At 57.3% G+C, this 27,182-nt stretch overlaps 1 protein-coding gene across 3 annotated transcripts; it reads left to right on the forward strand.

Annotated features, from left to right (window-relative positions):
* Positions 1-4,027: 4,027 nt before the first annotated feature.
* Positions 4,028-26,615, forward strand: STRA6 (signaling receptor and transporter of retinol STRA6). Of its 3 annotated transcripts, none has more exons than XM_060293543.1 (19): positions 4,028-4,072; positions 4,484-4,664; positions 9,591-9,657; positions 9,922-10,046; positions 11,586-11,725; positions 12,321-12,344; positions 12,528-12,694; positions 14,051-14,173; positions 15,890-15,957; positions 16,124-16,200; positions 16,473-16,534; positions 17,485-17,647; positions 21,273-21,348; positions 22,386-22,519; positions 23,643-23,760; positions 23,850-23,951; positions 24,580-24,743; positions 25,007-25,156; positions 25,808-26,615. In XM_060293543.1, the coding sequence occupies exons 2-19, from the start codon at positions 4,549-4,551 to the stop codon at positions 25,975-25,977; spliced, it is 2,046 nt and encodes a 681-aa protein (XP_060149526.1). In that variant the 5' UTR covers positions 4,028-4,072; positions 4,484-4,548; the 3' UTR covers positions 25,978-26,615. The 3 variants fall into 3 exon arrangements, with proteins under 3 accessions (XP_060149526.1, XP_030730863.1, XP_060149527.1); XM_030875003.2 differs by having other exon boundaries at positions 9,961-10,046; XM_060293544.1 differs by lacking the exons at positions 4,028-4,072; positions 4,484-4,664 and adding an exon at positions 4,744-4,841 and having other exon boundaries at positions 9,961-10,046.
* Positions 26,616-27,182: the final 567 nt, after the last annotated feature.

Raw genomic sequence — 27,182 nt, forward strand, 5'->3', positions numbered from 1 at the left:
TCTGAGGTGTTTTAGAGGTTCTGGTGTGTTACTGAAGTTCTAGGGGCTTGTGGCGGGTGATTCTGAAGTTCTGGGAGTTCTTGTGGTGTTACTAACATTCTGGGGACATTGCTGAGATCCTGGAGGTGCTCCAGAGGATCTGGGAGTCCTTGGGGGTGTCTCTGAGGTTCTTCTTCACGCCTTCAGGCCCACTGTCAGCTCCTTTTAAGCTGAGCACTTTACCCTTTGAGGATTTTGATAACCACAGGCTGCTGGAGGCACACACGTGGGCCTCTGTTCCTGGACGCCAAAATTCCTCAGATGTAATCAACTTGAACAAAAACATGGGGAGGAAGGAAGCCCTGACCCGAGGGCTTCGTGGTCCAGCTCCAGCCCAAGGGGAGCTCCGTGCCAGGCCCAGACGGCAGATGGCCTTCGTCTGCTCAGAGCCCAGAGGCTTTTTGCGACCCCCCAATCTGTGCTCAGCTAGGAGCCCTGCTGGCGTGGGCTGCTCCCTGGGTGCTGGTGTCAGCCTCATCTGAATGTGCCCGTGTGGGCTCACGAGGGCACAGCCAGACAGCCCTGAGCCCTGCCCTGCTCTCTCCTTGCCTCTCAGACTCCCCTTCTCAACTCTCCTATGACACTTACACCTCATTCTTGCTGCCATTGCTGACTCTGTCTGACCTCAGGGCCCTGCTCCAGGCCCCCTCCTCCAGGAAGCCTTCAAGACTGCTCAGTCCATCTCCTTATTCTTTCTCCTCTCTTCTCCCTTCTCCGAGTTTTTACTGTCTGTCTTCCAAGTAACTCCACCGGCCAGCTCCCCCTCTCCTGCAGGTCTCTGACTTTTTTGGATACGAGTCCCTCTATAACGGGTAGGCCCAACTCCAGAGGGTAGGCCCTGGACTCTGCCGCCAGGCCTTTGGAGAAATTCTTCAGGAGCACATCATTACCATCTTTCTCCTCTCGATACTTTTCCTTGCCAGCTTGCAGTCTGGCCAGGTGGCATCCTTCCTAACACCTCAGAGGCAACCTTCCATTTCACAGATGTGAGCTCTCCTAGTTTCAAGCTGAGGAGGTACTTTGGGCTCAAGGAGTGGGGTCCCCTTCCCAGCCTGAGCTATGCAGCAGCCTAGTAACCATGGATCTTTGACCCAGCCTGCCTCCCTGCCCCCATCAGAGTGTATAGGGGAGCTGGGGGCCAGGAGGGTGGGTGGAAGACAATGGGGGACTCCTGGGCAGTCACAGCTGCTCTCTGTAGCTTTGAACTTCTTACTACAACCAGTGCCTGGTGTGTTGGCTCCACATTCCTGGGCCGTGAAGTCATTGAGGGCAGGGAGTGGGGGCCTTGGGGAGAGGAGAGCCCACAGTCAAAGGATCTTCTGGCTGGATAACCTATTCCTCCTGGGAGAGAGGCAGGGCTGAGACTCAGAGAAGCCAAGGGAATCACTCAAGGTCACACAGCCAGTCCCAGGGCTCAAACCCAGGTAGGCTGCCTCCCCAACCAGGGCATTGCTCCCTGCCATATAGAAACCCAGCTCTAGAGGTACTGAACAAAAGACTGCCCTCTGTGCTTGTACCTGGGGAGAGAGACAAGCTCACACTTTCTCACCTCTGCTTAGGGCCTCCCTGAAGGTGGCCCCTGCATCTCCCCAGTAAGGAGGGAGGTGGCACCATGGGCACTGGGCTGGCCCGGGGTGGGGGATGGGGGGAGGCGCTGTCTCCACTTGAGATCTCTTTGGGGGCAGAGCAGGGTTTGGGTCGGGGAAGAGTGCAGTGGGGAAAGGACTGTGCCTGGACTTAGCTTGGGCCCCTCCCTGCCGGCCTCGCTGTAGCCCCTGAGGCTGATGGAGTCTCCTCCAGGCGCCCATTTGGGTACCGCCCCCCTTCGTTCAGGGGTCTGCTCAAATATCACCTTCTCGACTGTGCCTGTCCTCACCATCCTGCCTAAAATAGCCAACTCCCGTCTGTCTGTCTCTTCTCTCGTATCCCACTGTATTTTCCCTCTCAGCACTCATGACACATGTTTTGTCCCCCCCCACCCCCCACTACACATGAGGTTCCCTGGGGCACAGGACTTTATCTATCTTGCTTGCTGCTATATTCTCAGCGTGGAGAACCTTGCCTGGCACGTAATCGGCATGCCGTCAACATCTGTGGAATAAATGAGGGAATGAACAAACCAGACCGAGGAGGCAGACTCGCTCCCTGCAGGGTAGAAAGCAGTTTCCGACAGGGATTTATCCAGCTATGAACTTCTCCACCTTGTAGAGGGAGTGAGCTCCCCGGCACAGACTGGACTCCAACTGTTGGAGGAATCATGAGGGGGATTTAAAATCAGATAGTGAGTTGCTCCCTAAACTATGGGTCTAGGACTCCTGAGCAGTGAAGGGAATGCAGGGCTCTGGAAACCTGGCTGGAGAAACAGCAGGCTGCACGGGACAGGCCCATGGAGGAGCGATGGTCACCAGAACAAGCAATGGCTTTGCCAAACCCAGTTTAGAAAGTCCCTGTGGCCCCAGTGCTGGGTACTGTGCATCAGGGGAAGGAGGCATGAGGAGGAGAAGAGGTAGAACTCTGCCCTCAGGAGATCCCAGCCAGGTCTGATCCCTGGGATCAGATGGGCAGTGTGGGCTCCTGCGTCGCATCAAACAAAGTTCAGGTTCAGCTCTGAGTCAGCAGATGCTGACATCTCTGTGGGGTGGCAGAGGGGAGGCCAGAGCCCTCTTCCTGGAAGAGGGGTCATTTGGGAAGGAGGGGGAGGAACCAAAGCCAACAGAGCCCTCAGACCCTAATTCTGGAAGGCCTTGTGAGCCTGACTACAGAATTTGGATGGGGAGCTTTTAGGATTTCAAGCTCTGTCCCTCTGAGCATCCCTCATGCTGTTCCCTCTATCAGGAACACGCTTCCCTCCACTACCCACCCCACCCACCAACTCCACCCTCTGCGCAGCTGACTTTTCCCTGCCCTCGGATCTCCACTGAAAGGTTTCCTTCTTCAAGACACATGCTGCACAACCCCCGCCCCCCATTCTTTCAGACCAAATTCCATTTCCTGTGGTGTACATCTGGGCAGTCTGTGCCTTCCCTTTGTAACCCTCAGATCCGAGGTCATTTACCTACTTGGCTGTGTCCCCCTGAACTGTAGACTCTCCCGTCCCAGGACCCCAAACAGTGCTGGCACTAAGTAGGTGTTCAATGAATTTATGTTAAAATAATAAATGGATGAACGTCCTTTTGAAAAGCTTGTTGAATGAATGCCTTAGCTGGGTAGGGCCATGGCCCAGGCGCCCTGTGGGGTATTGGAAGGACAGGGACCCTCAAAGTTTCAGGGGGCCTGACTCCCACCCAGGGATAGGGGGCCTGAGAACTGCTCTCTGTCTCGTCTGCATCTTGCCATACCTCCACCCCCGGTTGGGGGCCAGGAGGGGGAGAGGAACCTCCATCTCCTGCCCTCACTCTCACCCCACACTCCGGGAGGAACAGGAGGCAGGCAGGGTTCTTGCCTCCCCGTGGGTCTGGTTCGTGTTTAAAGGACTAATTTCTGCCTTGTGGGGGTGAGTTATCTCCTTGTGAAATCAAGTTGGAGAAACAAAAAGATTTTACCAGTGAGACACATGTTCCTCCAGGAGAAGGAACGGACGGGCTCCCTCCCCTCCTTCTGGCCCTGGCCCAGTCTCCCTGGGTTGCTGGAATGCCTGACTTGTCTGTAAGGCCCTGCAGATGTGTGGGCGATTTGGGGCAGGCGCCGAAGGCAGGTATGTGCGTGCAGTCAGGTGCCGGCACTCCTGGCCGCACTCCTCCCAGGCTCAGGCCGCCAATGGAGCCGGACCTCCACCTCCGGAAGGGGGTCTTGTGAGGACCACGGTGTGTTCCCATCACTGAGGCCCAAGGGGGCCAGCGAGGGGCAGGCTGAGGCTGGGGGATGGTCTTGAGGGAGCCTGAACAAAGAGGGGGGATTGGGCTGGACCCCTGAGAGCGGAAGGGGCTGGGAGTCCAGCTGGGAGGGGCCGGCAGACGGTGCTGAGCCCGCCCGCTGCCCGCTGCCCGCCCACCCTTTCATCTCCGCAGCTCCTTCCTCCCTGGTCCTTCCTTGAGTGTGTGTCTGTGGGTCCATCTGGGTGGGCTTGAGGAGGGGGAAGGAAGGGGGTGCTCTCTGTGGGCAGCTTGGATTGGACAAAACTTCTTTGAAAATGGTGCTTTGAGTCAAAACCTACCGGTGGCCAGTCATAGAGAGACAGACGGGTGCCCCAGCAAAAGCCCGAGGACCCTGAGGGGGCACCATCCCCAAGGGATAACTACCTCCTGCAGGACCTCGCGAGACTGGGAGGGAAGGGACAGGAGGGGACAGGAGAAGCCCTTCCCCTTCTCCTGTGCCAGCCGGCCCAGGCCCTCACTCCCAGGAGGGCTTTTCCCAGAGAGCTAAAAGCAAGAAAGTAACCTTTAGGATTAAAGAGAAACGTTTCTTTGTTTGAGTTTTCTTTCTCCCCCCCCCACCCCGCCCCAAGCCTCTTTTCACATCTGTAGTGGCTTTTTCCCTCTGGTTTGGGGGTCAGAGGAAAAGCACTAGAGAATGTCGACCCAGGTAGCAGGGAACCAGACCTCGTCCGGGGCCACAGACGACGATGACTCCTATGGCAGCTGGTACATCGACGAGCCCCAGGGTGGCCAGGAGCTTGAGCCGGAAGGGTGAGTCGGAACCCCTGGCCCTGTCGGCCAGCGCATGGGGTGTGGCAGAGGTTACTGATGGGGGGGTGTGGGGAAGACCCTGAGCGAGGGCTGCTAAGAGGGGCTCTGCCGCTCATTTGCTGTGTGAACCCTTGGCAAGTCACAGCCTCTCTGGGCTTCAGTCTCCTCGCCTGTTAGGTGAGAACAGCCTTTGTGCTGGTGTTAAGAAACTTGAAGTGGAGGACCTGGGCCAGGCTAGTCACCTAAAAAGCACCTATGCGGTGTGTTTGTTTTTTTGACTTTATTTTATTTTGGGGGGCTGTGCCACGCGGCTTGTGGGATCTTAGTTCCCTGACCAGGGACTGAACCCCGGCCCTGGCAGGGAGAGCACTGAGTCCTAACCACTGGACCGCCAGGGAATTCCCTGTGGTGTGTTTAAAAAACAGATTCCTGGGCCCCATCCTTGCAAACTCAGATCCAGCTGGGCTGTGGTGGCTCCCTGGGTGACTCTGGCCTGTAACCAGGGTGGAGAGTCCTGGGTGAGTGGTTGAGGGAGTCGGGCCTGCCTTCAAGGTGTTACTGGCCCCTGTGGTGACCATCTGGGGTGTGCTGTTAGTAAGCGTCAGGTTCTCTGGGCAGGCCTGGGGCAGGGGGAGGCCTGAGGAAACATGCCGCCCCAGTTGGCTTTGGGGTCTGAGGCTCCGTGAAGCTGAGGAGGCCCTGTTCTCTTCAGCAGGAGTGCTCGGGCAGCCCAGGGGAGGGAGGCGGCCTCAGCCCAGCCCAGTGTGGCCTGAGGACTCGGCCCACAGCTGCCTCTGCCCAGATCCCTTCTATCTTTGTTTAGTCTGGGTACCCTGGTGGAGGAGCTGGGCCTCCTTGTGCCCCCATGCTGCCAAGGACGCCTTGCCTGCGTGGGCCCCAGAGCCCAGTTCTCCCCTTGTTGTCCCTGGCCCCGGCCCCATCCCCTACCTCCCTTCTCTGTCTGAAGGTTTGCGGAACTAGAAAGGTGAGGCTGGGGGTTGCCGAGCCAGATGTGTGCACATCTGTTCTCCATCAACAACCAAAACCGGAGAAGGGAAAAATGCTCGCGTGCCTCCCCAGAGGCCAGGGCTGTGGCCTGGCCAGGCTGGGGTCACCCGGCAGGGATGGAGACCCCACCCAGGCCTGGGGGAAGGAGATGTTGTTTGGAGGACTCGGGGTTCTGACCACCTGGAAAGCAGCCCTGCTGTCAGCAAAAGGGTGCCCTCTTCCCCTTCCCTGGCTGACCTCGAAAGCCCAGGGCTCCCCAGGTTCCTGCTGTGTATGTGTGAGGTGGGAGAAGCAGCAGAATGGAGAGGGGCCTGGGAGCCCCAAGAGGACACAGAATCTGACCTGAGTTAAGGCCCTGATTTGAAGCTGTGTCCTTAGCCACTTCAGGGCCCAGGCATTGGCTGGGGCCAGGTGCCTGCAGCCAGCTCTGTGGCTCAGGTATTTACATATGGCCTTAGAATAAAGCTGGGTGCATGGCAGGGACTAGGTGATGAGCAGTACCACTCCTAAGGTGGGTGTCAGCTAGAATTTGTAGCTCTCTTCTCCCACTGCAGGTAAGAATGAAGAGCTTTGTTTGAATCTACTTACTTGGCCAAACCAAGTCGAACTTCCTGCCAAAGGTGGGAGTGGGAAGCTGGGATCCCAGGGGAATCCCAAGGAGGCAAGCTTGGACTCACTTCTCCCTGTGTGAGTCAGACACCCCGGCGAGGTGGTGCACCAAAGCTTTGAGGAGCTCTGCACAGTGGTCCCCCTTGTGCCTCAGCGCGCCCCAGCAGGCTGGAGTCGAGGTTGTGGGCACTGGTGACAGTGTCTGGGATGGACTCAATCTCCTGGTCACATTTATCCAAGTGCCCCCTTGGCACCAGGACCTGGTTGGAGAGGTTGGGGGTGGGGGTGAGTCTGATGGCGATGGGATGCACACTGTCTGGGGTCTTCTGTGGACATAGGATTGATGTGTGTAAGCCGAGCTGGCTCTTTTCTACCCCCAGAGGCTCCTCTGGTCAGGTTATGGGCCCTACTTGCCATGTGCTCATGTGTCATCCACTCTTATCATCAATACCGGGCTTCCCAGCCAGAGCCTGGGGATACAAATACATCTGTGGCAGCTGTCCAGGATGTCAGTCACCTCCCCACCACTTCAAAGGGCTGCCTGGAAGGCGGAATTGGGAGGCTTCCTTCATGGCCTGCCCTCCCACCAAGAGAGGTCAACGCCAGGGTGATCTGCAGGTTCTTCTGCTGTGGGAGCAGGGAGAGGGTCAAGCAGCAGGGCTCCAGGCCCCCCGGGGACCACAGGCCCACAGACCCCCGCCCCAGACAGTCAGCCTTTCCCTCTCACCCACACAGATGTGTTCTGCCCTCCCCTCTGGATGGGGCCCTTTGCAACCTCTACCTCAGAGCCAGACTTCTAGAAACAGTTGCCTTGCTTCTTCTCCGTCTCAGTGTCCTCACCATCCTGCAGTCAGGCCTCTGTCCCTGAGTGCCCATCACCACCTCTGAATTGCCCAAGACCAAGCCTCAGCTTCCTTGGGTTCCATTGGACTCTGTCCTCACTCTTCGTCTTGGAATAAGGCCCAGAACCCTACAGTCATCCCAGAAACTCCCCTTCTCTCTGCTCCGCTACATTAAGGCATGTAAAGTCTTCCACCTAAATACCCCTGAGATACTGCCTGACATTCCCGCTCCCCCGTGACTGTTTATGCTGAGCCATTTGAAAATGCCGATACTCAACTGTTTTTGATGGAAAGAAGTGGCAGTTTCACGTGGTTCAACTTAATATCTTCCTCCACGTACTCCTTGCCTCTCACATCCTGGTCACACGCGGCTGCTGAAGTCGGACTACCTCAGTTCGAATTCTGGCTCTGGTGCTTTACTAGCTGTGTGATTTGGGCAAGATACCTAGCCTCTCTGAGCCTTGTTCTCCTTATCTAGGCAAGGGGGATACTAACAGCACCCACCTCTTAGGTAATTAACTGAGTCAATACATAGGAAGTGCCTGGCGCTCACTCGATGCTTAGTCAATACTAGTTACTGTTGTTGTTGTTATTCAAATCTAGCCACAGAAATCTCCTAAAATCTAGAACACTGTCCCGCTCAGACGCCCTCAGTGGCTCCCTAGTGCCTCCCATGCCTGCTATTACCGGCTCTCAGCCAGCCCTCTGCGCTGTAATCAAGCTGAAAACCTTGCCTGGCCCCAGCCTCACTGTCTACTGCCTGTCACTCCACTTTCTCATGCTCTTTCCTCTACATGGAGCTCCCTTGCCCCTTCTTTGCCTAAAGAGATGCCACCATCTTTCAAACTCAAATCCCACCCCCTCTGAGGCCTTGCCCCAGATTCCTCTCCTTCTTCTGCATCCTTTAGCATCTGCGTGTGCTCCCTCAAAGATCGAGCGCCCGCCCTCCCCAACGTAGCATTCTCTGTGTCTGCGCCATCCGGCCTGTCCCACAGCACGAAACATGGGTCCACGAGCTGTGAGCCAAACATTTGCTCAGCTAAATTTCTGTCGCTCAGACCTCGAACATTTGAGAGTCCATGAGCCTCCGCCAAACTGAGCTAAGTAAAGGGTAGGGGGGGGGCCCCGGGTGGCACAGGAAGGGCCAGAGCTGCCCCCAGACAGGGCCCTGGAGGGGGTCCGTGGAGGTGAGGGTGGCTCCTGGTCTGGGATGAGTGGGAAACGGTCAGGCTGCTCCAGGGACGGTTTACGGAGCCCCTGCCCTGGCTGGGCCTGGTGGGGGCCGCAGGATTGAGTAGGACTTTGTCAGGTGGTGAGATGCAGGCTGAGCGGGCCTGGAGTGGTGGCTCTGAACTCTTGGGGCTGGTGAGGGGCCCTGCCTCACCCAAACCCCACCCCACATACTCGAGTAAAATGCCTCAGAGTTGCAAGCGCGGAGCGTGAGGCCTGGGCTCAGACAGCAGGAACCTGATCCCCTGCATGGCACAAACTCTACTGCTCTGGGAAGAGGCTGGCTCTGCCCTGGCCAAGAAATCGCACAAAACAGACTCCTTCTGTCCCTCCACCCCAAGGACAAGCCCGCGTGACCGGGTTCTCTCCTGCTTCTCACTCTCTGGGATTCCCAAGCTCGGGGTGTTCCAGCACAGAGTACTCAGGCTCACCCTTGGGATCCCTCTTTTCCACACAGCAGGAAGGAGCCCAGCTGGGTGGGTGAGCCCCGCCTGCGGCAGGGAGGGCGCAGCTGCAGGGCTTCCTCTGATGCCTCACCCACCAGAACTTGGTGGCCTTGCCCACACTGGTTACCTCCTTCTGGCGCTCCCAGGCTCCATCTGGGCAAACCCAGAGGTCTACCTCTCCCCCAGGAACCCAGTCCTATCAGCTCTCCTAGGTTCACGTCCAGCCCTGAGCTCGGGGCTCCTACCTGATACCTTTCTCTGCCACGTTACTCAGCCCTTAAGAAAACAGGTAAAGAAGAGACATAAATCCTGCAAGACCAAGGTAGATCGTTCCAGTCAGAGACACAGACCAAACTTGGATTCCAGTGAGTGAAAGACAAATCATAGGACCCATTGCTGATTGCCGGACCCAGGCGGTACACTCAGCCACAGTTCTGAGGAGAGATCTGAGGCCTGGAGCAGTCAGGGAGGCTTCCTGGAGGAGGGAGGAATGAAGTGGGCCTTGATGGATAGAAAGGCCAAGCTGGCCAATTCTGTTTCTCCCATGTCTTCCCCTGGGAGCCCCCTGTCTCCTTCAGCCCTGTAACCTCAGAGCTGGGCATGGGACCGGCACACGTCAGGGTCATCAGAGGCCCAGAATGGCCCTGAGAAGGTGAACTGTCTAGGAGAGATCAGAGGGTCAAGGGAGGTGGTGGGTGGAGCCCCAGTATAGACAGCCTGGAACCCCAGACTGGGCTGCACACCTGGGGTTTCCCTACCTCGGCCTGACCCAGCCTTCACTCACTCTGCAGGCTGGTGCCCTCCTGCCACCCCAGCGTGCCACCCGGCCTCTACCACGCCTGCCTGGTCGTGCTGTCGGTGAGTCCCAACTGGCTTGCCGCCTACTGCCAGCCTGAACAGGGGGATGTGTGTTCTTTGCTGGCGCTGGGGAAGGGAGACTCGGGGAGCCCACATATGGGAGTGGGTACCGGGAGTTCTCGCAGGGTGGGGACCCAAACCAGGATGCAGACCAACCTTTCAAACTTCTGTCACCTCCTAGCCAGTCCCCAGTTGCTGCAGGAGTGTGCACTGCGGGGTAGGGGGTCCTGGGATTGAGTGCCCTGACTCAGCCCCTCGGGGAAGGCCTGGGCACCCGAGCCCTCCTCTGTGCTCTCCTTTCAGATCCTCGTGTTGCTGCTGCTGGCCATGCTGGTGAAGCGCCGCCAGCTCTGGCCCCACTGTGGGCACGGCAGGCCTGGGCTCCCCAGGTTGGTGCCTTGGCCTGGGCACCCCCGCTCAGGGGGCCCAGCTGGGAGGGTGGTGGCTTGTTAGGTACCTAGGAGCCAGCTCTGGCCTCTGGGACACCCCAAACTCTCTCAGTCTATGGGGTCTCCCCATCCCCACCCAGATCTCCAGGCTTAGTTGGGACCCCCTGAGGGAAGGGGAGGGACCCACTCAGATGCACCCACTCCTGTTCCAGACCCCAGGGAGACCGAGCCCAAGAGGGCCCAGCTCTAGGACACACCCCCTCAGGCAGTCCATAGTCTCGACAGGCCGTGGTCACTCCACACTGTCTTTCTTTTTTTTTAATATTTTTGGCTGCGTTGGGTCTTCGTTGCTGTGCGCGGGCTTTCTCTAGTTGCGGCCAGCGGGGCCTACTCTTCATTGCGGAGCCCGGGCTTCTCATTGCGGTGGCATCTCTTGCTGCAGAGCGTGGGCTCTAGGTACACGGGCTTCAGTAGTTGTGGCTCGCGGGCTCTAGGGCACAGGCTCAGTAGTTGTGGCGCACGGGCTTAGTTGCTCGGTGGCATGTGGGATCTTCCTGGACCAGGGATCGAACCTGTGTCCCCTGCATTGGCAGGCGGATTCTCAACCACTGCGCCACCAGGGAAGCCCCTCTCCATGCCATCTTGACCCTCATTTCCCTGAGGGTGTTACCTGGACCCTGATGCTTCGAGGCAGAGTTATGAGGGATTGCCCTCCAGTCCCTCTGGCTGAAATTTTCTCCCCGTCTCCTTCAGCCCAGCAACCCCAGAGTCTGGGATGGGGATGACCCTGAGGAGACAGGACCGGGCAGCCTTGTGTGGGAGAGACCAAAGGCCTGGGGTGAGGTGGTAGGTGGATCCCCAGTGTAGACAGCCTTGCACCCCAGGCCTGGGCTGCACACTGAGGTGGGGCCTGCCATGTTGGTTTTGTGAGGAACTAGCCTGGGGTTTCTGCCACACTGGCTGGCCCAGGAGAGAGCATGCCCCGCCTGGGGGAGGGCCTGGGAGAAGCAGGATGGAGCCCTCAGGGCATGAAGGCAAACTGGAGCACAGAAGCAGAGCGTCTGAGTGGCTTGCCCTGAGCCCAGAGGGGTGATGCCTGGGACAGCCATGCCCGCTGTCTGCCCTCTGCCCCAGGGCCACTCCCAGGCCAGGGTGGCGGCTGTTGCATAAGGATGTTGTGACTCTCCAGCTCTCTGAAGGTCAGCCAGCCCAGACAGACCAATTAGCGTGGAGGCGGCTGTTTCCTGAAGCTTCCAGAGTGGGTGGAGGGAGCAGTGCTCAGGCTTCTTCCTTCTGTGTCTGCCTGTTGCAGGGGGTGGGGCAGGGGATGTTCCTGAGTCACTTTGCCACAGGGCCCAGATCTGGTTTCATAGGAGGCACTACACAGACATCTGTGGAATGAATGCACGAAGGGACCTCAGTTTCCCCATCTGGAAAGTGGAACTGACTCACCTCCCCGGTTTATGGAACTCGGTGTGTGGTAATGGGCGTGCAGGGCCTGAGCAACTCCCCCCTGTCCTGTCCCCGCCTCTGCACCAGCCCTGTGGACTTCTTGGCTGGGGACAGGCCCCGGACCGTGCCTGCCGCCGTCTTCACGGTCCTCTTCAGCTCCCTGTGCTTGCTCCTCCCCACTGAGGACCCACTGCCTTTCCTGACTCTCGCCTTACCACCCGGCCAAGGTACCCAGCACAGCTGAGGCCCTGGGCTGGATTGATGGGAGGGGGCAGGTGGGAATCCAGAGTACTGGGGCTCCCCATTCCAGTCATGAGCCATAGACCAGAAGACGCTGTCCCATTGCCCTCCCCAATTGTCCCACCACAGTGCCTGAAACCTCTATTGCTCTGTCCTGAGTCAATACTGCCCTCTCTGCTCTTGTGCAAATCCCACCCTCGGGAGGGAGGGAGCACAGGCTGAGTCCCCCAGACAGCCCAGTCCCGTGTGAGCATGAAGAAGGGTGGGGAGGGGTGCGGGGAGGGGTCCTGGAGACTTGAGCTGGGCTCAAGGAGGTGATGGTAAAAAGGACAGCTGCCAACCAGAGGAGCCACTGCCCTGCAACATGACCTCCTTAGATGATCCGATCCTCACAGCAACTCCACAAGATGCAGATATTCGCCCCATTTTACAGTGGCAGGTTCCGAGGGTCAGAGAAGGGAAGAGTAATAAAATAGTAGCCTAATTTATTGAGTACTAACTCAGGCACTGGGCTAAGGCACTGTACACATACCTTCTCATTTTACCTTTGCTAATGTACTATATATTATTTCCATTTTACAGACGGGGAAACTGAGACTCCAAGAGGTAACTTGCCCAAGATCACAGAGCTGATAATAGTCAGAGCCTGGATTCGCGTGCAGGGCTCTTGCCCACGGAATCAGCTGAGGGGCTGGGAAGATGGAGACAGGAGAGAAGCTTGGGTGGGTTGGACCCAGGCCCCACATCTGCCCCTCCATCCTGTGTCTCTCGGCCTGTCTTGCCTTCCAGGGCCGTGGAAGATACTGGCTCTGCTCTATTACCCTGCCCTCTACTATCCCCTGGCTGTCTGTGCCACGGTCAGGCATAGAGCCGCTCACCTGCTCGGCAGCGTGCTGTCCTGGGCTCATCTGGGGGTCCAGGTCTGGCAAAGGGCAGAGTGTCCGGTGTCACCCAAGGTAACCGCTGACTTACGACGGCCTGGGGCGGCGGGGCGTGGAGAAGCTGCTTAAACCAGTGTGGCTCCTTTCCTCTCTGTCCTGCTTCCCTGTTGCACAGGATTCCACGCCTATACACACATGCTCATTCCAAGCTCTGCCCCTCTGTGGGAGAGGCTGGGGACCAAGCAGCCGGGCCGGCCCTCAGGAGCTTCCAGTCTGGGAGGGGGAAGGAGGGGAGGAAGGGGCAGAGAAGGAGGGAGAGGAAGCCTGAAATCCCCCCATTATTGATCTCCCAGACTTCCCTTGGCCAGACTGGAGTGGGAGTGAAGAGAGCTGGAGGACGCAAGTGCTGAGCTGGGGGATGGTCTCAGAGGGCTAAAAAGAGAATTACAGAACCTCAGAACCTGGTTCACTGGAGCTGGCTGGGGTGTGAAGCTTGACCAGTCCAGAGCCCAAAGGGTGGGGGTGTGGCCTACAGAGTCAGACAACCCAGATTTGAATCCAACTTTATCCCTTCCTTCCTTTGGTCATTCCACAAACATATCTGAGCATATACTCTGCACCAGGGACATTTCCAGGCACTGGAATACAGCTGTGAACAAGACAGGTGACGTCCCTGACATCCCAAGAGCTGCCATTCCAGAAGGGGACACACAGTCAAACAAACAAATATACGAAATGGTGCCAGGTGGTGCTAGGTGTTTTGAGGACCCCTTACCACATTTCTGAGACTCAGGTTCCCCCCCACCCTGCCCTGCCCCCATAAATGAAGTTGTAACACGAATCCCTCAGGGTAGAGTTGAAGATTAGGTGGTTTCCGTGAGAGCAGGGACTTCGTTGGTCTTTTTCACCAGCCAGGACCTGGCACATACTAAGCTCTCAATAAAAACATATTGAATTAACAAATAGATGAATACATATGCAACCCTAGGAGGGCCTCAACCCCGGGAGGCAGAGCATGTACTTCCCAGATGCCCAGGTTGCAAACTGTAATAGAAAAAATCAGGCCCGTGTCAAAGCACCAGGAACGTAGGGACATAGAAGGTGGATGTCCCCCGTTTCAGGCCCCATCCCAGCCCCCTGGGGTGGGTAGGAGAGGATTACAAAACATACTCCCTTTGGCTCCTGTAAGGGACCTGGGAGTCCAGGGGCCTGGGAGAGGGGCAGGCACCTCTGCAGGGCCTGAGAAGGGGAAGTAGAAGTTGGTGCCAAGTGGCCCTGGCTGGGGGGTAGTGAAAGAACCAGAAGCCTTCCCATGCATCCTAGACCACCCTCAGGGACCCCTGTGAGCTGGGAAGGGAAATGAACCCTGGTCTTCGGTTGGGGGAAGGAGGCAGAAGGTAGGTGTGTCTAGGCGTTGTTCTGTCCATCCAGATCTACAGGTACTACTCTCTGTTGGCCTCTCTGCCTCTCCTTCTGGGCCTCGGATTCCTGAGCCTTTGGTACCCAGTGCAGCTGGTGAAAAGCTTCAGTCATGGGGCAGCAGCGGGTTCCAAGGTAAAGGGGCAGGGCTGGGGTGGGCTCGTACTCAGCACCCAAGACACCGTGGACTTGCCCATATCTATTGTTCCCCTACACGTGGTCATGCCTGGTGTGGAGCCTAGAACATAACACGTGCTCAGAAAATGTTTGCTGAGTCGCAGAGGGACTGGTTGGTCCTCCCTCCCCAGGCAAAGGCCAGGCCAGGCCCTCGGCTGGCACCCATGGCAAGAGAGAATTCTTACAAGATATGGCAATCTTATTTGAGATTAGGTAGACCTCCTAAGCACCTGCCCTGTGCCAGGCCCTAGGCTGGGTTTGTGAACTTAGCCGAGTGACTTGTGTCGGACCTCCAGGACTCCCAGTGTGCTGGGGGAGATGGATGCAGCAACATATATTTACAGTGCGCTGTGAGAAGTGCAACCAGGTCTCATCCAGCTGACCTGGGAGCATGGGTGGAGGCGGGGCCCAGTGCTCTTCCTGGCGAGAGGGGAGGAAGAGGGAGACTGCTCCGCAGAGGCCCTTGAGAAAGGTTAAAGACACAGATGCAAAAGGCTGATTGCTCTGCGGATGTGGAGGGTGAAGGAAAGCCTTGAAGGGTGGCATCTAGGACAGACAGCAGGTGGGTGGTGGCGCTAGTTGCTGACATACACAAGGCTGGATGAGAGCAGGTGTGCGGGGGACGATGTGTAGCTGTAGGTGTGTGGCGCTGAGGGGTCTGGCGGGCAGCTGGACTGTGGGCCTGGAGCTCAGGAGAGGGGCTAGGACTGAAGGCAGAGAAGGAGTGAGGTCCCCATGGAGGGATGAAGAGTGAGGGGAGAAGAGGTGGGTGGGCTCAGCATCTCTGGGGCGACCCTGGGTCCCCCACAGGCCCACCTGACTCCGGGTTTCGCTCTCACAGGGTAGCAGTAGGGTCCTCAGTACTTGTCACTACTGCCCTCCAGATGCTCAGAAGAGGGGAGCAGCTCCCCAGGACACACAGCACCTCGTCCAGGCCCTTCCCTCCCCTTCCAGGGATCTTCTCGGCCTCTCCCTCCATTGCATGCCTTTCCTCTTGGGGAGTCTGAGGAGAACTAGAATCCTCTTTGGCCCTTGGTCAAAGAGTTTTAAGCCTCAAAGGACACAGTCAAGCTTTGAGCTGACCCACACCTGCCCTGGATCCCAGGGTTGCCATGGCAACAGGTGACCATGGCCTATATTTTCCTAATCGTCAGGGGCCAGGGGCTCACTGCATCTTACTGTGGGCCTCTGCCACTTGGCAGGGAGTTTAAGGCCTGGAATGTGGCTTAGACAAATCAGGTCACCCTTGTGATCTCCCTGGAGTAGGCGAGGGCTGGGGGGACCTGACCTGAAATGGCCCTATCCTGTGTCCTGGTCAGGGATGTGCTCGTGGGACATAAGTTCCCTTTTTGCTTCAGTCTTGGCTACTAGAGGCCAGAGGGCCAGGAGGAAAGCAGTGATGTGATGTGACTGAGTAAAGCTGGAGAGAGTTGGAGATAGACCTTAGGAAGAACTTCCCTGCATTGAGAGTTCTTAGATAGGAGACTGATTAGTCTTTTATTTACGGAGGAGGGAAGGGCAGCTTTGGGGGGCATGGACCTCGTCCCCACGGGATGGCCCTTCTCTGTACTCCACCACTGCCAAGAGGTTTGTACGCGCACCTACCCTGGGCCAGGGCCCCAGGGATGGCTTGAGACAGGTCCCATCTGCTTATCCATTTGTCTGTCGCCACAGGGGCTGCAGAACAGCTACTCTGAAGAATATCTGAGGACCCTCCTTTGCCAGAAGAAGCTGAAAAGCAGGTGAGGTCCTAGGGCCAGGGGACAGGTCTGGGCAGGCAGGCTTGTTTGGGAGGCTGGCACTGGGCAGCATGGTGGGGCAGAGATGAGGAATGAACCAAACCCTGGGGCCCAGGCTCAGGGCAGGGGCTTCCCCTGAGAGCTCCCTCCTGCCTGGGTCTTTCTGCAGCTCCCACATGTCCAAGCAGGGCTTCCTGTCCCGGGCCTGGATCTACTTCAGACACTACGTCTACACTCCACAGCGAGGTATGGCGTGGGGAGCTGAGGTCAAGAGTGACAGGTGACCTCACCCCTCTTTTGCATAGAACAGCTGCAGTAGAAGGTCCGCTCCTTTCCCCAAAACTCTTGTCATCGGGAAGAACAACCCCAGCTTGGGACAAGGGGAAGCCCCTGGCCTGGCCTTGGTGGTCCAGGGTCCTGTGAGCTCTGGCCCTTGTCCTAGGCCTCTTGGGAGGGATGGGGCTCCCGGGGCTGGATGGCGCTGGGGTTCACCACACCCCTCCTTTTGGGGACTGCAGGATTCCGACTCCCCCTGAAGCTGGTGCTTTCAGTCACTCTGACAGGGACGGCCATCTACCAGGTATGTCCTGCCTCTGTAGTGCCACTTGCCTCTGGACCCCTGCTCCCAACCCCCAAGGCTGAGATGGCTCAGGCCCTCAGCTCAGCTCTCCAAAAACCCCGACCCAAATCCTGTCCAGCTGCTTCTGGCCATCTTGGGAATGCTGGCCCACCCAGAGGAGAGGGGATGGTAACTCTTGTTGGGCTCACACAGGGTCAGAGCACGAGTTTTGGAGTCACATAAATGTGGATTTAAATCCTAGCTCCTTTATTTACCTCCTGAGTGACCTTGGGCAAGTTACCCAACATCCCTGAAACAATTAGCTTAGCTGTGAAATGGAGGAAATAGATTAATTCCTTTTAGTTGGGAAGATTTAGTGAGATAATATATGTTTGATAAATCCCCACCACCACTATGCCCCCCTCAGAAAAAAAAAAACAAACAAAAAATCAAAAACCCTGGAAGGCAGGTATGATTTTTCTCCATTTTACAGATGGAGGAAATTGAGGCTGAGAGATGAACTGTAGGAACTTGGCCAAGTTCCTACAGTTAATATCTCAGGGTAGCCAAAAGTTGAATCCAGGTCTGTCCAGCTTCAGTGCCTGTGCTCATTTTTAGGACACTTTGCTTTGTCCAACATGGAAAAATTGGAAATTTTATATTCTGAAGTTTTAGATAGATAGACGATTGATAGGCGGTCAGAGATACACACGTATACTTGTGCTGCTTGAAAGCATATCTGAGGCCTATGGGGCTAAAGTCGTATCTGTTTGTAATGTGCTGATTTTTGGCACGAGGATGCTGCTCTAAAGGACAGATAAGAACACTGTGAAGGGTGATGGGCACGTGGAGGCAGCCCGTGTGCTGCCAGAGTTTCTTCCCTGAAGTCTCAGAGCACACTATTCCTGGGATGGGAGTGTCTGGTGTGAGCACAGGCAGGCCCTGCCGCCCTGATTTGGGGGTTCTTCCAGGTGGCCCTGCTGCTACTGGTGGGCGTGGTACCCACCATCCAGAAGGTGAGGGCAGGGATCACCACGGACATCTCCTACCTGCTGGCTGGCTTTGGGATCGTGCTCTCAGAGGACAAGCAGGAGGTGGTGGAGCTGGTGAAGCACTACCTGTGGGCTCTGGAAGGTGAGGCCTCTCGGGAGCCCCTGAGGGCCGGCAGTGGGGACCTCAGCTGGGATACCTGAGCTCTGTCCCAGGTGCTGCAGACATGCGGGGTGTCCTTGGGCACGTCCCTTCCCCTTTCTGCATCTTGGCTGCTTCATCTCCAAATTGGGGTGGTTGGAGCTTCCAGTTCCAAGTCTCTGAGACCTGAAGGTCACCTCAGCAGGCCGCTGTTAGCTTGTGTGGTGTCTCCCACCCCCACCCCTAGTGACTTTGCCCAGTTCTGCAGGCGTGGAGATGGGGGAGGGTGTGGTATGTGTGAGCTGAGGGGACAGCCCAGGGCCTTTGCTGCGGGTGGGGAAAGGGAAAAGGAGGCAGTGAAGTGGGACAGTGCGCCAGGATTCTGAGCTAATCCTCATGGCAGGTGGGTGGGGTCAGGCAGGGCGGACGCTTTCTTTTCCCCAATCCCTGTCCTCCAGGCACCTGCTTTCTCCTTCCTTCCCTTGACAATGAGCTCCTGGGCCCGGGAACTGTACTAGTCTCCCCTTCTGTGGTCTGATGCCTCCTTATCCCTTAGCCCTGTTTCCCACCTACGCCACCTCCACAGCCCTGTGGACGAGACTGAGAAGTATCCTCACTTGACACACGGGGAGGGAATCACCTGAGGTCGTACAGCCAGGCAGACGGGAGCCAAGAGGAGAACACAATCTCCTGATGCCCAGGCTGGGGCTCTCCATCACCTTGAGACAAAGCCTAGTGGTCAGGTGTCATGGGGCCTGCACCCTCTGCTGGCTTGGGCGTCCCTGGCAAAGGCACAGGCAAAGGCACCCTGGCTCTGGAGGAGTAGCATGTGATCGTCAGAGTCTAGGCTGCCAGTATGGCAGGTGGAGGTGTGATTGCTCTGCAGCTCTTTCTTACCATTACCATCAGGGAGGGAGTAGGAGTGCGCAGGGGTATATGCAGTGACTGCTTCCTTCCCCAACTACCACTCCCACCACTTTCCTGAGTGCGTCTGCTCCCTGGAACTGTGGCCAAAGCCCACAAGATAGACAGGTGACAAGTTCTGGATGGGCTGAAAATGACATCTCCAGGGAGATTTTCCAAGTTGGCTGCAATCTGGGCCACAGGCAGGAGCAGACATGGCCCACATCAGTCCACATCCAAGCTCACACCTTGCTCACTGCAGCCCTGTTAGGTCAGCATCATTGATCTCATCCCACAGAGCAGGAAATCAAAAGGCAGAGGGAGGAAGTGACATGTCCAGGACAATGGATTTGGTTTCTACTCAACACACCTGACACTTCTAATCACATGTTGCAGTTTCCAAGCCCAAAGACTCCCACTTTGGATCTCCTTGGATGCAGGGGTCAAACAGATCAGTGTTTAACAAGGCAAACTGAGGCCCAGGAGGATTAGAGATATGCCCCAAGCACTCAGCAAGCCAGGGATGGAACTGAGATAGGTCTGAGCTTGGGGACCTTTTGGTCTGTTCTTAGCCTAAGAAGCGAATGTCTTCTGAGCTCCGAGAGCCTGTTTTAGGGCTGCCCACCTAGCACCTGGACTATAAGGCTGGCATCATTCAGAGAAATCTCACACTCTGAGTCAGGCAGACTAGATTAGAATTCCTGCTCCATCACTTAGCAGCTGTGTGACCCCGGCAAGCCACTTTTCTCCTTTGGACCTCCATCTTCCTACCTGCAAAATGGGCGCTGAAGCTCTAAGGGCAACCTTGTCCTAGAGGCGCTTGATTGAGTAGGGGAGACAGACGGATCCATGGAATCAGTGCCCAGGAGGGGGCAGGTGCAGAGTCCCAGAGGAGGCAAAGTGCAGGAAGATTTTATGGGTACCAGGTTAGGAGGGACCCAAGTTTGGACACATTTGAGGTAGAGAGGAACAAGAGATAGGCAAATGGAGACCAAAGGCCAGGCTGGGGCCAAGGGGGCTGGCTAACCCTTCACCCCAATTAACCTGTTCACTCACCTGGGCAGCCTCAGCAGGCAGGCTCCTCACCTCCTGGCAGAAACAGTCCAGAATGTACCTTCGCTGGTACCGTGTTGGCTCTAGGAGGGCAGAGCTGCGCGTGTCCAGGGCTTTCTCCTAGCCTTGCCTTTCAGAAAAGTGCCCCCTTCTGCCCCCAGAGGAGTGAGCCAGGGACAGGCAGATCGGCCCCAGGTTTCTGTAGCGGTCATCCTCAATACTGGCTGTGCCTGAGAATCACCTGAACTTGTAAGGAATCCCAAGGCTCGAGCCAGACTTCAGAAACCTTGAGGGTGGGGTCCAGCCTCTGTGATTGGACAAGCCCTCCCCACGGTTCTGATGCCAGCCTGAGTTTGAGAACCACTGTAGCAGGAGCTCTACACATGTCGGTTGGCTGATTGATTTCAATCAGTTGCTGTTTGAAATAGATCATTAGGACTCCGTCTTTGAAAAAAAAACACAACAACCCAGTTCAGTGGTTCTTAACCCTGACCGCACATCGGAATTACTGGGGTTGCTTTCCCAAAAGCTATGGCCTGGGTCCTATGCCCAGAAATTCTGATTTAATTGGTCTGGGGTACAGCCTGGGCCATGGGAATTTGAACAACTCCAAGTGATCCTAATATGCTGTCAGTGCTGAGACCCACATCTCCAGAACCTGTGGCTGCAAGGACCTAGTGCTTGCCTTTCCCGTGTGTGTTTGCTCCCCTCCTGAGTCTCTGATGGGAGCCAGGAACACTTCCCTTGGCTGACCAGTGAGATCAGAGTGCAGACACCCTGGGCTCATTCTGGGTCTGCTTGGAAATGATTGCACCCCCTGCTCTGTCACTTCCTAGCAGTGTGGCTGGCGGGTCAGGCCCTCTCTCTGAGTCTCAGCTTCTTTGTGGGTCCCATGTCTCCCTGTGCCTCTCCTGTGGGGTTACTATGAGGGTGTTGAGTAAGACTAGATGTGGATATAGGGTGGAAGGGTTGTAGCCCTGCATCCCCGCTATGCTAAATGCCAGGCTTGTTCACAACACCATGCATTCTCCTCCAGCCTGGTGATACAGGGAACTCATGATCTGTGCAAATGGACAGGGTGGGTGGCGACCCGGGGAGGAGATGGGTAGCAGTGGTCACTTCCCTCATTCTGATGTTCTGATGGACTCAGGCCACACTGACGGGCGCTCACATCTTAACAAAGGCCACTGACGCAGGCCCTGATGGGGTTTTATGGCTCACAGCATGCTGGGAGACGGGCAGCCCAGCAGTGTGCCCAGCATGGGCAAGCTGAGGCTGGGAGATGAAATGACCCCCTGAAGCCCACACAGCCAGGAAGCCATGGAGCTGAAGGCAGATGCCACATTGGATGGAGTCTCTCACTGGGGGTCACACAGCAATGGAAGCAGCAAGACCAGCGTGAGGGCCAGGTCTGCAGCCTCAGAGCCGGCCTCTGTCTGTCTTGGCCACCAGATGTCACCTGGTATTGGTCAACCAAGGTCATCGACTTATACTGGATCTGAGAACAGGGGATGTGACAAGAGGATCTGAGAACAGGGGATGTGACACCCCTCAGAGTGGGGTGTGGGGCAGGGATAACTCCCACCCAGGTACCATCCTGGCAGCAGTTCGGGGTCCCCCAGGAGACCCCCCAGGCCCTGACCTCCCACTTTGCTCCTTTTCCACCTTCCAGTTTGCTACATCTCGGCCTTGGTTCTGTCTTGCTTGTTCACCTTCCTCATGCTGACCCGCTCGCTGGTGACACACAGGTGAGTGACAGGCTCTGATTCCCCCCGGTGCAGACGTGGGGAAGGGGTCAGAGCCCTGTGGGCCTGCAGGACCCCTGACCCAGGAGGCCTGTGGGGAGAAGCTAGGGGCTGGAGGGAGGGAGAGTCCCTGCAGGACCAGGCTGTTACTGAGCCCAGCTGCCCAGCTGCCCTGTGGTGGGTGGAGATGGTGGGGCATCCCTGTCCGGTTGGAGAAACATCTGCGACTGATGTACGGCTGACGAAGGGCTGGCGTGGGGCCACCTGGGAAAGCTGGCATGCTACCTGGGAATGGAGATGAGGGAGGAAGGGTGCCACAGGCGGGAGGAACTGTGTGGGCAAGAACAAGTGTGAAGTGTGGGTGAGGAGTGGACTGGCTGGCGCTGGGGCACCAGAGAGATTATTGTGGGACATGGAATGCCAAGCCGCCTACCTTGCCCTTTCATGGTGAATGGTAAGGAGCACTGAGGAAACGTGGGCAGAGAGGGAGAGAAGCTTGTAGCTGGGAGTAGAGTGGGTGGGGAGGGGAGGGCCAGGGACTTGGCAGGGAGCTGGTCCGTATGCTGTACGTTTATCAGGCCTCAGGGTTCCTGCCCCAGGATCTTTTCTCACAGGGTTGGCTCTACTTAGGCTGGCATATCAAGGCCCTCAAGCTTCTGCCTGCCTGGAACCTTGCCTCCTGCCCTGACGGCCGAGCTGCCAATCACTTTCCATCCCTACTGTTGTGTCCCACGTTCCTGACTTGGCTCAGGTTGAGCCTTCTGCCTTAATTTGTCTCCCTTGATCCCTGCCCCGCCCCCCACCAGCTTAGTCTGATTCATCCTTTAAGACGCAACTCAGACATCACCTCCTCCGGGAAGCCCTCCCTGATCTCCCAGGCTGGGTTAGTAGCTCCTCTGGGCTCCCACAGCTCTGGGCTTCCCTGCCTGTGGCCGTGGGTTGTACTTAGACTGGGAGTTCAGCCAGAGGCTGGCCCAGAGCAGGAAATTAGGGAGCGTGTGTGCTCCCTGAGATCGCTGGCTTCCTCACTCCCACCCCAGGGCCAACCTGCGAGCTCTGCACCGAGGGGGCGCCCTGGACCTGGGCCCCCGGCCCCCGAGCCCTCGCCCCTCCCGCCAGGCCATATTTTGTTGGATGAGCTTCACCGCCTACCAGACTGCGTTTACCTGCCTTGGTGAGCGCCCCCTTGCCCACTCCACCTGACCTCGGCAGGCCCCACGGGCCCGAGTGGGGGAGGGGAGGGTTCCCAGCAGGTCTTGGCTGCCTCTTGGGGTCTGCCTGTGCTGGAGCTGGCTCTGGGGCTAAAAGCAAGAGGAGGGACCCACCTTGCCTTCCCTGCCCTCAGCGAGTCCACACAGGTGGGGTGGGGGGGCAGGTGCAGGGGCCCTTGGTAAAAGGTCACATGAGGATGGCTCCTGGGTGCCACCAGGGGTTTACACAGAAGGTGACCCAGGGCTGGAAAGTTCGAGGAGACATGTTCCTGCTTTTGTAAGGGAGGGCAATATCATGATGGGCTGTCTCAGGAGGTCATCCCTGTCACTGGGAGTATTCAAGCATGGTTATGCGGCCATGGTTGGGGGCCGCAAGGAGGGCCCTACTCTGAGAGAACTGGACTAGATTAACTTCAAGGACCCCTCCAAGCTCCGAGTTTCTGATTCTCCCCTTGGGCACTGCGGTGAATAAAGTCCTTGCAGATGTGAGGGGGCTGGGGCCACTGTTGCCGAAGCAAGGGCCTGATTTCTCCCTCTGCTGCTGGTTCCTTCAGTTCTCACCTTGCTGGCGGAGGTGGAAAAAGATGATAAAGGGGTGGACGAATCACTAGCACTAAAAGTCATAATTCCTCGTATAGGTAAACTTTATGCCTCTGAAACCCTTTTGTACATATCCCATGTAAACAATTAGCCGACTGTTTCAACAGGCAACTTTCAGGTACCTACCATGTGCCAGGCTTTGGCCAGTAGGAATGCAAACATTAATTTCAAATACTGTCTTGTCCTCAAGGACTCGGGAGCAACTGGGGGAAAATGACATTTGCAAAGCACTCTGTGGTTTTCAAAGAGCCGCCACAGATACTGTCTCATTGGATCCTCACAACAGCCCTCCTGGGTAGGGGCTGCTTATCCCCTTTTTACAAAGGAAGAAACCAAGGCTCAGAGAGGTAAAATAACTTGCTCAAGGTGGCACAGCTAAGCAGCAGCAGAGCAGGTATCTGAAACCAGGTCTGCCCAGTTCCAAAGCCTGGGGCTCCTGGGAGGGTGGGCTGATGCCTTTCCCTGTTCTCCTCCCCATGCTGGCAGGGCTCCTGGTGCAGCAGATCCTCTTCTTCCTGGGGACCTTGGCCCTTACCTTCCTGGTGTTCATGCCCGTGCTGCATGGCAGGAACCTTCTGCTCCTCCGATCCCTGAAATCCTCATGGTGAGTGAGGCAAGGGACCGAGGGCTCTGGGACCGCTTTCCCGAGGACCACTAATAGTGACACCCGCCCCATCCCCTCACCCCCCACAGGCCCTTCTGGCTGACCTTGGCCCTGGCTGTGACCCTGCAGAACATGGCAGCCCACTGGATCTTCCTAGACACTCAGCATGGGCGCCCAGAGCTGACCAACCGGTGAGGTTGCTCCTGGGCTTGCGCCTCCCTTAGGCCCTCAGCTGCTTCTTCGGTGTCTTTGTCCTTGTGCCCTTCTCCCTCGTCTGCCATCTTTCCCCTTTCTCTAATGGGGAGCCCAGTGAGCAGTAAAAAGAACTTGCCTTAAAAGGGGTCAGTGACCCAGCTTAGTCCAAAATACCTCTCTGTTTACCTGTCACACGGCCAGAAATACCCCCATGAGCCTTTCCTGTTTTGGGGATCAATACTGCTTTCCCCTTTGCAGGAAGGAGGTTAACAGAAATATTATTTCCGTGCTAGCCCCAGGAGAGACTTAGAGTCAGTGGACAAGGGACCCAGAAGAGGGAGGTGGGGGCACCAGGGTCATAGAAAGATCCAGGTGGACCTGGACTTAAACCCCACTGACTAGCCAGACAGCCTTAGCAAAGTCTCACAGACTCTCTGGGCCTCTGTCTCCCAGATGGGTGGGATGAGTGAGCTGGGTTGAGAGAGCAGACCCAGCCCAGAAGATGGGTACACAGAGGTGTAACCAACCAATACACGGCAGTTGTGGTCAGCTAGGTCTGCCACTGACCCTGAGGAAGGGACTCTGTGTGAGGACCTGCCTCAGCTCTCTTCTCCCTGACCCCAGGCGAGCACTCTATGCAACCACCTTCCTTCTCTTCCCCATCAATGTGCTGGTGGGTACCATGATGGCCGCCTGGCGAGTGCTGCTGTCTGCCCTCTACAATGCTGTCCACCTTGGCCAGATGGACCTCAGCCTGCTGCCACCTAGAGCCGCCACTTTCGACCCCGGTAAGGTTACTGGGCAGGAGCTGGGGGCAGGGGATGCTCAGGCTGCCCAAGCAGTGCGGGAGGGTCTGCCCTGACCTGGTCTCTGCAGAGGATGTCTGTAACCCCAGGCTGTGGGTATGTGTAGGGGGCCATGTGCAGTGCACGTGCGACACGCTCAGGTGCCCACGAGCTCGCATGCAGGGTGTGCAGAGCACTCCCTGTGTCTGTGTTAGGTGCCGGCTGGGGCCCCCCCGCACTAGCACGGCCATTCCCCACCCACCCAGGCTACCACACATACTGCAACTTCTTGAAGATGGAGGCCAGCCAGTCACATCCAGCCTCGACGGCCTTCTGCGTCCTGCTCCTGCGAACTCGGAGGCCCCAGCCCCGCACGGCGCCCCGGGATGGCCTCAGACTGGGGGAGGAAGAGGAAGGTGAGCCTTTCCAGTGGGAATGGGGGGAATTGAGCCCACCCGGCTTCTCCCAGGAAGGAGGCAGGCCCGCTCTCCAGCAACGCAAGGGAGACAGGGCTAGGAAAATGCCCACATCATCTCTGGGCTGCCTGTGGGAGAGAAGAAGTGAGAATTCTCCTGGTCCGTCTCAGGGTAATTTTTCCCATAATACTAACATACACACACTTTCTGTCACGTGTGTGCACACACACTCACTCCTCACGTGGAGAATGAGACAGCTGTCTCAGAGCTAAGGGGCTCCGTCACCCCTACCACCCCAGGCCACCCCCTGCCTCTCCCAAGCAGTACGTCCTCCCCCGCCCTGCTGCCTGGGAAGTGTGTAGTAGGGAGGGGGACCCTTGTCCCAGCCCTGCCTCCAGTCCCCTCCACAGAGCTCATCCTTTCCCTCTTCTGCTGGCCACCCAGAGGATGACACCCTGAGCCTTAACAAACACGCTTCTGCACCGCACACTCTCCTGGCTTCCCACCCTGTGAACGGGCACCTGGAGCCCCAGTCTCGGCCTCCCTCACCCTACATACACAAAGGGTTTACAGACTCTGCTCAGGTCTCGGTGCTGGGGGTGGGGCTTGGCTGGGTGTGTGTTGAGTGACTCACGGAAGGTCTCTTTTCAGGGATGCAGCTGCTGCAGACCAAGGACCGGGCGGCCAAGGGAGCGGGGCCCCGGGTAGGCCGAGGCAGGGCCCGCTGGGGTCTGGCATACACGCTGCTGCACAACCCAGCCCTGCAGGCCTTCCGGAAGACAGCCCTATCGGACGCCCGGGCCAACGGTGCCCAGCCCTGAAGGTGGGGAAGGCCACCCCGCCGTGTCCTTGCCTGTGCTGGAGCACTTCCCATCCTCCCCGCCCACTCCCTCCCCAGCTCTCCCAGCATCTGTCACTCCAGCCATGGCAGCCTCTCTGCTTGACACCAGCTCTGTCAGCAGGTCCCGGGGGTTCAGGGCCAGCCGGGGGTTGCTTTGCTTGGGTGGAAGTCTGTCAGCACTGTGAACCTCAAGCCTTGGGAAGGCTCTGGTCTGCCCCTTTGACCCTGGGAAGCCAGCTAGGGCTCTGGAGAAAGCAATTGGTAGTTTAGGCCCTCGGTCCAGGAGCCTCCCGACGCTGGCTCTGCCGCCAGCCTTCAGGCTTCACGGAAGCCTTCTCCTGATTGGGGCTGGTGATGCAGGCCGGGACAACCTAGGATTCCAGCTGGGCCCACTCAACCTTGGAACACACCACTGTGACCAGACACAGCGCTTCCTCTCTCCCACAGCTTTCTCCGCTCCTCCTGGGGTCCCTGTGGCCTGCAAGGCAGCCCAGGAGGAAGCCATGGGCTCCTACCTGGCAGCAGTCACGGCTCAAACCAGGCCCCACACTGAGCTGGCCACACTTGAGAGCCTGATATTTTTGTAGCTGGTATGCCTTTAGATATTATGAAAGAGGTTAGTGTGTTCCCTGGAATAAACTTGTCCCTAAGAAACAGTCTTCCTGAAGGGGAGGGGTACGTGGGGAAAACCACCCGGCATCTCAATCAACACTGTGTTTATGGGGCTTGGGTGGGGTTGGGGTACTCTGGTCAATGCTGGACTGGGCACTGGATGGGGGGCAGAATGGGAACCGTGGCCACATCCCTTGGGGTGGTGGAGAGATTGGGGGCCTATGGTGCCACCCCTGAGCCGTGTGAGCACTGGCTTTGGAAGTAAGACTGATTCTGGGTCTTCGAGAATGAGCAGGATTTGGGGAGGAGGAGAGATTTCAAGAGATGGGGAGACAATATTAATAAAGGTATGGAGGTAGGAGGAGACTAGTATGCAGAAGGGAGGGCAACTGAGGGGGTCCCTCCCCTTGCTGGGGACTGAGGTGCGGGCATGTATGAGTGAGGGTTTGGGGGCCACTGTGGGGCTGGGGCTACCGAGGGTGGGGCAGATGTGGCCACCCCACACACCTGGATCAGTGGGGCCTCCAGAAATAATCTGCACAATTACATCACATTCCTGCACCCAAACGACAG

Source organism: Globicephala melas, chromosome 2, assembly GCF_963455315.2.
Source record: "Globicephala melas chromosome 2, mGloMel1.2, whole genome shotgun sequence".
Lineage (NCBI taxonomy): Eukaryota > Metazoa > Chordata > Mammalia > Artiodactyla > Delphinidae > Globicephala > Globicephala melas.